Below are 9,108 nucleotides of genomic sequence, written 5' to 3'. Positions count from 1 at the left end.
ATTCAAACACGAAATGAAAGAAAATAAAAAAAATATATATTCTAATATATAATAATCTTGCATCAATTAAAAATTAAAAATAATTTAAATATATTTTTCTTTTTTAATCTTTTAAAATGTATTATAAGACAAAATTAGGACGAAATTACAAACTTCGAAGCAAACAAAATATGGTAAATGATCTAAAGATATTATTTCAGCATATTTGAAGTTGGAAAAGTTTTGTTTACACATGCTATCAATTTTATTTGTAAAACAACAAGCCCCGTTTCATTATTGCAACTGACACCATGTTACTATCCCAATAAATAAAAAAAACGTTATTTTTAATAAATAATATATTATAAAAAATTATAAATTATTGTAGAAAAATATTGACCTGGCTACCCTTTCAATCTTAGCTGCGAAATCCACCATTTGATTTGGTTTAGGCCACAGGTGCAACAAAAATATAAGTATCCCTGGTGGTACTACAATTGGTATGAGGAAGTGATCACAATCACAAAAAGGAAGAGTATATGAAGAAGATAAGTGGGACCAGCAGTATCACAAATCATTCCCTGCCTCACAATATCTTCCTCTCATCGGTGCCTTAGAACACAATCCATGTAACCACCACTAACAACATAGAGCTAAAATAAACAAACCAAAAAAAATAAAACTTTGCATCAACCATGGTTGCAATGGCAGCAGCAACAGCATCCTCCCAGTTGATTTTCTCAAAGCCTTGCTCCCCCTCACGTCTGTGCCCTTTCCAACTATGTGTCTTTGACACCAAATCAGTGCTATCAAGTTCAAGTAGCAGGAGAAGGCATGTGGGTGGGTCTGGAGTGAGGTGCATGGCTGTGGGGGAAGCAACCACAGAAACCAAGAGAAGAAGTGGATACGAGCTTCAAACACTCACTAACTGGTTGCTGAAGCAAGAGCAAGCTGGAGTGATTGATGCAGAACTCACTATTGTGCTGTCTAGTATTTCCATGGCATGCAAGCAGATTGCTTCTTTGGTGCAAAGAGCTAACATTTCCAACCTCACCGGGGTTCAAGGAGCTGTTAACGTTCAAGGGGAAGACCAGAAAAAGCTTGATGTTGTTTCAAATGAGGTCAGTGTTGCAATTTCAATATTCCTTTGGTTTTTCTTTCTAGATTTATGCATCCCAGTTGGTTCAATTCAGTGACTTTGATTTTGGCCAAGTTAAAATTGTGAAAACATATATCCTAGAGGACTAGAGTACAAGGGATTGTTTGCCGATATTGGCAAGAAAACTTTTTGGCCCTTGAATGTGAAGGTTTTATTTAGGTAGCTATGCTTAACAATCAAGGGATTTTTTTTCATTTATCAGGTTTTCTCAAACTGCTTGAGGTCAAGTGGGAGGACAGGAATAATAGCATCAGAAGAAGAGGATGTGCCAGTGGCAGTTGAAGAGAGTTATTCTGGCAACTACATTGTAGTGTTTGACCCACTTGATGGATCATCCAATATTGATGCTGCAGTGTCAACTGGGTCCATTTTTGGAATATACAGCCCCAATGATGAATGTCTCGCTGACATTGGTGATGACCCCACAGTGAGTATTCATTATCTTATAATATTGCTGCCTAACAAGGCTAAAGAAAAAAAGTGGCAGTGAAACGAGTGGAGAACATGTTACTATAAAAAGCAAATTACCATTCTTCTAATTTTCAGTTGAATCTTTATAAGATGCTGAGATAATTTAATAAGATTACTGAAAAAACTATCAAAAGGTTGGCTAATAAGTAAGATCAAAGATGTATGCACTAAAGATTTTGGATTCAATTCCTGCTAATGATTCAAATTGAGACTTGGAAATTGAACATGGAACAACCGTCCTCCCTCCCTGCATTATATTTTATCATCAAAAGGAAGAATAAAAAAATATCCATTTTGCAAAAAAACGGATTGTTAATGAAATTCATCACTTAACGTTATGCATATTGCTAATTTGCAGCTTGGCACAACAGAGCAAAGGTGTGTTGTGAATGTGTGCCAACCTGGAAGCAACCTTCTTGCTGCTGGTTACTGCATGTATTCTAGCTCAATCATCTTTGTTCTCACACTTGGAAAAGGAGTGTTTGCGTTTACACTGGACCCTATGTATGGAGAATTCGTTTTGACTCAGGAAAACCTCCAGATACCTAGAGCAGGCAAAATTTATGCTTTCAATGAAGGAAATTATCTGTTGTGGGATGATAAGTTAAAGAAATATATCGATGATCTCAAGGACCCTGGTCCTAGTGGGAAGCCTTATTCTGCAAGGTACATTGGTAGCCTGGTAGGAGACTTCCACAGGACACTACTATATGGTGGCATTTATGGGTACCCCAGAGACAAAAAAAGCAAAAATGGGAAGCTCAGGCTTCTATATGAATGTGCTCCCATGAGCTTCATTGTAGAACAGGCTGGTGGAAAAGGTTCAGATGGCCATCAGAGAATACTGGACATTCAACCGGTGGAGGTAAGTACAAATGGACTTTGAATGTCTCTAAACGCTTTCAAAATTAGTGGTGAGTGTTATATTGCATAGTCTTACTCTTTTATCTTTTATGGACAGATTCATCAACGTGTGCCACTATACATTGGGAGCGTAGAAGAGGTAGAGAAGGTGGAAAAGTACCTGGCTTAAATGATATGTTAATGCAAAAGCGTGGACTTTGTGTATGAAGTATATCCCAAATCAGAACTTTTAAAGCATAACAGTCATGTGGTTTTAAAGGAAGACTCCTTTTATCCCCCTTTCCCTTCATTCTTTGATGCAAAGAAAAAAGTAATGCCGAAAATCTTCAGACTATTTAGAACAAAAGCTACTTATATTTGACATGTTTCAAATTGAATATAATTTTGTCCATTCTGGTCTGTTTGTGGCAAGAGAAGCAATCATGTCAGTTAATTTCAAACCTCCTGTCCATACTCATACAATCACGTAAAATGTTTCGACATGATAAATTTTGTATCCTAGAAAAAGCCTTTATATAATCCTCAGTGAGAACTTCAGATGAACAGGGTATATGTAACAAGACCAAAACAATGGGAACTTTATTAAACTGCAAGACAAGTTACATATAATTAGACTAGCATATCAGTTATTACAAAGTGGATGAAACTTGACATAAATGCACCAATGTATTAACACTACTAAATTAAAATAAGTACTGAATGATTAAGGTAGAAGAAAAATCACTTAAATAGCTTAGACTAAACAGAATTAATGAATAAGTTCATCAATTAATATCTTGTTTTTCCGCAACAGTTAACAAGTACAAAAGGAGTACGATCATGGTAATCAATTTTAAGATTCCTAATAAACTTAAATCCCAGCATAACTGGTCTTCCCCTTCCCTCTTTTACATGAAAGTTGAACTGTCAAGACAGAACCAGAAATTACTTAAATGACTTGGATTTCAATACAAGGCTGATGACCAAAATTGAGATTTAAATGTAACCCCAATAAGACTAATCCTTATAATAAACCAAAACAAAGGAGGAAGCTATCTACAATCACTTTTTAAGCTTGACCAAATAGGCTAAGCTTGAAAGGTATAAATGAATAGCGGGTTATCATCATAAACTAAGTTCAACGTCAGCGAACAATTCTTTGGAACAATAGATATAAACATCTGCAGAGAGCTCGCATCAACAAGTCAGGCTGAGTCATTCTCCAAAGTCACTTTTTATGTACAATTTTCCTTATCCACAGACTGCTGGTGATTTTTCTCTGGACATATTACGAAACATGTTCATACTTATCAGTAAAGAAAATTTATATGATTGGAAAACTTCAGTAAAAATGAAAAGATTGAAAATTTTTTTTACCGGGGCTTATAACTGTTATGCTTTTTGTGACAGATTTCATTGCAGACAAACAATCAGGGCCTGCAATATGAAAGCTTTTCAGTTAATTATGATCTATTTGACTTATAAAACTGATAGAGTCAGTCTTTTTACCTAGTATTTTCATGTCTTTCTCACATAGTACTTCAGCCACAGTTGAAAACTCAGGTGTAGCATGATTATCATTGCATTCATGAGATGACCTGTTAAACAACAGTACATCAGATAGGAGAGTTGGGATGATAACAAAATAAGACCTTCAGCAATAAACAAAAAACTATACCCTGAAGCATTATCCATTGAAGGACTTGGTGTTGGATGGCTAGAAAAATCTATGCCTTCACAAGAAAAATCTAGATCATTTAACATTTCTGTGAAGGAGAAGTCCATCCCTAAGGCATCAAAATTAGGAAAATCAATGTCAAATATGTCCAGTTCCTTTTCAGACTCGGATGTAGAAATCTCATTGGACAATGGATTGTACGAGCTCCCAGGCACATCAGCAGCATCAAAGTTCAACCTGCTTCTAACATGATCCCTCTTATTTATCTTCTCTGAATTTGCCTTGACAGGAGAAATACAACGACTCATCTCTATGTATGCCATCTGTTTTGCAGGGCTGACCATAACTCTCTTTGTTGAAATCACAGTGCATCGACTGGGTGTAACCGCTACTGAAGAAATCTCCGCAGGAGATACATGTGTATCACCGTGAGAAGATTTTGTTCTAGGAGGTGTCTTTGGAACTGGTGAATTACTTGGAACAGAAGTTGTAGATTGGTTGAATAAACATTTAGCAACATTGGATCCCTGGACTTGTGACTCCCTGGGTATGCAGTTCATAGTTGAAGATTGAACTGCAGAAGGCTGAGCTACCATTCTATTGACAGCATTACCAGATTGTTGCAGAGCAGTTTGACCTGTGAATAGAGATACAGCACAATGCGTATGATGATTTCTTTAGATTAGCCAATAATTAACACATGCTAAAGTTACGAGATAACCATACCTTGGACAACAACTTTCCTATTGGATGATCTTCCACGAGGTTTTTTAGCAGTCAATGGATCATCCACAGCTTTAGTATCCTTTCTCTTTCTGTCAGATACATTCAGTGTTTGTGTTGAGATATTTCCACTCCCAGCATTAGAATTGCTAGATTGAGGCAGTGGCAGCGTGTTCGATTTGCTTTGCGCAGAAGTGTGGATTCCTAATATAAAAGCAGTGGACAAGATCAATACGTCACTAACGTAGCCTAAAAGGGCCTTTGTAGTTGAACTAGTGGAAAACGAGACAGTAGAAAATGGAGAACAATGCTTTACCATGCAAAGGTAAACTAACTTTCATTCCAAAGTGATTCACAAAAAAGACACAACATCAATGAAACATGAATTAAACTACATTATTGACATCATCTTCAATCTAAGACTTTTAAGATAATAGATTTGTGAATCTTTTTTCTACTTTTATTTCCTGACCACATCTCGGTGGACAGGTATCACTTCAAATTGAACTTGGTGCTTAAAAGGTTTTATTCAATTACACCCAGATCCAAAACCTAAGGCTGTTGATAAGTGTTACTACACAACATATAAGCCAGTATCCTCATTCCTAGCTTAAACATGTTATGATAATTGCAATTAGTTGCCTTTATTTTGCTAATTCTTAAAACATGATTTGAATATTGACTAATCAATCAAGTAGGGAATTTATGCATCAGAGAACTTATATATTTCTCCAAGAAGAAAAATTATCAAACAGCGTGCTCATATATTAAGAAAAACATCTAAGGCAGGGGAAAAGGTTTTACCTGGTTGAGATTTGAGAGTATATGTGGGTTGATTAATAGCTGCAACTGTAGATTTTGCTGCAGACGCTGCAGTAGAGAGGTTTCCACTAGCATTGTAAGCAGTCATTACATTCTGCATGCCTTGCAACAACATCTGAACCCGTTTCTTCTCTTGCTCTACAACAATCCGCTCCTGATCCAACATCACTTTCTGCTCCTTCAGGCAAATATACTCATCCAGCATCTCTCCCAAAGTCAACAAAGACTTCGGTGCCTAAAACCCCAAATTTTCCATCAACACCTTAAATACCCACTTGAACAAATACATCGAAGAAATATTAAAAATTGAAAAATCAATTTTAAAAAATTACCACCCAGATGCCTAAATCTTCATAAGAACGGATATAAACAAAAGGGTTGGGAAAAATATAAAGCAGAATCTAAAAAATAAAAACCCTACTTTAAGAATAAAAACGAAGTCTGTCCAAATGCGAGTAAAAACAAAAGGGGGAAGAAGATGCAAAAACTCAAAATAGGGTGCAGGGATACCTCGTGGATGGGTGAATTGGCAATGAGGGAAGAAGCTTCGGTTCTGAAGGAAGAGCGAGTGATGGAGAAGTTGTTGTCGCATAGGTATCTGTCAACTATGAAAGCAATCTGATTAGGCGTGACCTTTCCCTTCCCAAACACCTCTGGCTTTCTGACTTTAGATTGCTTCCCCGCCATCTGTTGCTACTCTCAGATCAGATCAGATCAGATGAAACGAAAGAGAGTGATGAAAGAGGGAGAGAGACTGGTGAATTGGTTGTGTTAAAAAGGATGCAACAAAGAACGCGGGAGAATTTTTGAACTAGAGCATGAAACTTGCAGTTTTGGCGGTAATAAGCAAATCGTTCTCCCACACTCAAAATCTTAGATTTTGTGAGGTTAAGGAACCAGGAATATTTATTACCCAACAAAATTTGGTGGAGGTAAGTCAATTCATGATTCATTTTTATTATTAATAATGATTTAAAATTTAGTTTGGTAAAAAATAAATATTATATTTTATAATAATAAATCATAGTCAATAACTTAAGCTAGAATATTTTATAAAACTAAGATAGAATGAAATCTTTGAGTTCTTCATTTTGAAGGTTGAAGAAAGACATCTTTGAACAGTCAAACTATATTGTAAGAAATATTTTATTATGGACAAAATTAATTTCTCTAGCAATTTAATTTTAAATATTATATTTTTTATTTAAATTCATAAATTGAATTATTTTAATAAGGTAAAAACAATTCAAAACAAAAGTGTTCACTAACTTATATTTATAATGAGAAAAGGAAAATAAAAGCTATTAAGTAAATTAAATATGAAATTGCTGCAGTTGTTTAACATATAAATCTATAATGTATAGGAAATAAAAATAAATCTATAGTGAATATCTTAACATAAATAAATAATTTATAAAATCATTTCCAATTTAAAATAAAAGGCGTGATTTTTATATCCATAAAACTATATATAAATCAATTAAAAGCAAAATAAATCCTAAAACAAAAAAGAAAACAGTGTCAAATATGTGTATGATAATAAAGGTATAAATATGTTCTTTTAGTACCTCAAAGTATGAAATAGTTGTCAATTTTAAATGTTTGACATTCTTTGATATTTTTTTTAAGTTCTTCTTATTAACAAAGTTAGTTTAATATTAAAAATAGAGAAGAGTAATTAGTATAATTAAAATAATTAAGAATATTTTTTATTAAAATAATTATATTTTTAAATACATAGTTAAATTAAATAATATAGTCATTATTTAATATAAACAAGATAATTATATACAATACTTTTATTTTTATTTAATAATTGCATTTATATTTTTGTTATAATTATAGAAATAGGTAGTCCATCTTATATAATCATATCTTTATTATTAGAGTATACAATATGTTTTCTATTTATTGTATTCATTTGTTTTATAATATAAAAGAAGTATATGTGTTCATCCTATATAATCATATCTTTATCATTAGAGTATACAATATGTTTTCTATTTATTGTATTCATTTGTTTTATAATATAAAAGAAGTATATTTGTTATCTCACAGACACATTATTCCATCTATCTTTTATCTTTTAACTATAATTTAACATGGCAATTTAGAGTTTTTCTAAAATTGTGTTGGCACGATAGATTCAGTGTTTTCAAAAAAGGAATTATTTTTTTCCTCCAATCTTTTTGGAAAAAAAAAATATATCTTTCAACACAATATTAATCTCCAAAATATATTCTATCATCATTTCTAACCATATTCATAGTATTTAGAATATACACTAGGCTAATTATTCATTTCAACTATTGAATCTTTCATTTTAATTATTGATTCGGCATAGACACACATTATTCTCAATGATACCCTTCACTCTTCTTTAAGAAAAAATCGTTCCTATGAAACATGTTTTGAAATCCAGAAACACGCCAAATTATTATACATCAATGATATTCAATATATTTATGGTGTTTGTCATGATCTTTTCAAGTCATTTTTTCATATTTTTTATTGAAGTTTCATATTTTGTTTGTTTTTAATTGTTGCTTTATTATTGCACTAGTTAGGACATGATTTTGTAGGTTAAGCAATTTTGCAACTCATTGTAGTTTAGTTGCACATTCTCCATTTCTGCCATGTTGGGCCAATTCTAAAGGAACATAACTGATAACAGTTGAAAAACTGTTATTTTCATGCTTAAAATTGATACTAAAAGCAACCTTTAACATTTAGAAACTAGCTTGAAATCATGCTTTTTGGTTATATTTTTAGAAATAAGAGAGTTAGACAGGTTTATGCTTGATTTCAGTGTTTTATGTAGGTTTTAAGGTGAATTTGGTGAAAGAAGTGAAGAAGGATAGAGATGGAATCAGAAAAGACATAAAAAAGTGCAAAAGGAGAAGTCGTAATTACCGCTCAGCGGCAGTTTACCGCTGAGCGGCACTCAGAAACCCACGTTGGCTCCGCTGAGGGGTGAAAAGGCCGCTGAGGGGAGGAAAACAACTCATGCACTTACCGCTGAGCGGCATTATTTTGGGCTTGGGCCTAATTTTCTGTATATTTTAGAATAGTATATAAGCTTTAGGACGTCCTAGGGTTTGTATCTTTGGCTGAGACGAAGCAAACACTCTCTTTTCCACCCCTTGAAGGAAGATCTTGGATGCTCAGGCTACCTCCTCATCTTTATAGGGTTCTATCTTTCTTTCATTCATTATTGTACATCTAGTTTCACCATGAATATGGTGAACTAAACCTTGTATTGTTGTTGGGGAATCAATGTAGTCTTGTGAAACTCTCATATATGGAATTTGTGTTTTAACATCTTATATTAAAATACATGCTTTCTTTCATCTTTAGCTAGGGATTTTCCTCTTTGCTTAATGCTTGCTTTGTTTAACTCATTCATTGCCATGATTATTGATTTTCTCGATAT

The 9,108-nt window shown here is 33.5% G+C and overlaps 2 protein-coding genes across 2 annotated transcripts; one reads left to right on the top strand and one right to left on the bottom strand.

The window, feature by feature from the left end:
- The first annotated feature begins 588 nt into the window (after window positions 1-588).
- On the top strand, window positions 589-2,872 carry HCEF1 (high cyclic electron flow 1). The gene is made up of 4 exons (XM_047295641.2): window positions 589-1,100; window positions 1,341-1,565; window positions 1,968-2,474; window positions 2,571-2,872. Exons 1-4 carry the CDS (start codon window positions 675-677, stop codon window positions 2,640-2,642), a joined length of 1,230 nt encoding a protein of 409 aa, XP_047151597.1. The 5' UTR covers window positions 589-674; the 3' UTR covers window positions 2,643-2,872.
- On the bottom strand, window positions 2,656-6,530 carry LOC124823439 (uncharacterized). The gene is made up of 7 exons (XM_047295640.2): window positions 6,186-6,530; window positions 5,658-5,910; window positions 4,857-5,057; window positions 4,131-4,767; window positions 3,962-4,050; window positions 3,830-3,889; window positions 2,656-3,731 (listed from the first exon to the last, which is right to left on the bottom strand). The coding sequence occupies exons 1-7, from the start codon at window positions 6,360-6,362 to the stop codon at window positions 3,688-3,690; spliced, it is 1,461 nt and encodes a 486-aa protein (XP_047151596.1). The 5' UTR covers window positions 6,363-6,530; the 3' UTR covers window positions 2,656-3,687.
- Window positions 6,531-9,108: the final 2,578 nt, after the last annotated feature.

This window comes from Vigna umbellata, chromosome 5 (genome assembly GCF_029865625.1).
Source record: "Vigna umbellata cultivar VRB3 chromosome 5, Vumbellata_1.0, whole genome shotgun sequence".
NCBI lineage: Eukaryota > Viridiplantae > Streptophyta > Magnoliopsida > Fabales > Fabaceae > Vigna > Vigna umbellata.
Note: the sequence above shows the minus strand (reverse complement) of the source record. Positions and strands in the feature narration are given on the sequence as shown.

Coding starts and splice junctions, on each gene's coding strand:
- HCEF1 (XM_047295641.2), top strand. CDS start 675: ATGGTTGCAATGGCAGCAGCAACAGCATCCTCCCAGTTGATTTTCTCA. Junction 1,566..1,967: donor ACATTGGTGATGACCCCACA/GTGAGTATTCAT, acceptor GCTAATTTGCAG/CTTGGCACAACAGAGCAAAG. Junction 2,475..2,570: donor TGGACATTCAACCGGTGGAG/GTAAGTACAAAT, acceptor TTTTATGGACAG/ATTCATCAACGTGTGCCACT.
- LOC124823439 (XM_047295640.2), bottom strand. CDS start 6,362: ATGGCGGGGAAGCAATCTAAAGTCAGAAAGCCAGAGGTGTTTGGGAAG. Junction 4,768..4,856: donor TAGGAAAGTTGTTGTCCAAG/GTATGGTTATCT, acceptor CTCTATTCACAG/GTCAAACTGCTCTGCAACAA. Junction 3,732..3,829: donor CATAACAGTTATAAGCCCCG/GTAAAAAAAATT, acceptor TAATATGTCCAG/AGAAAAATCACCAGCAGTCT.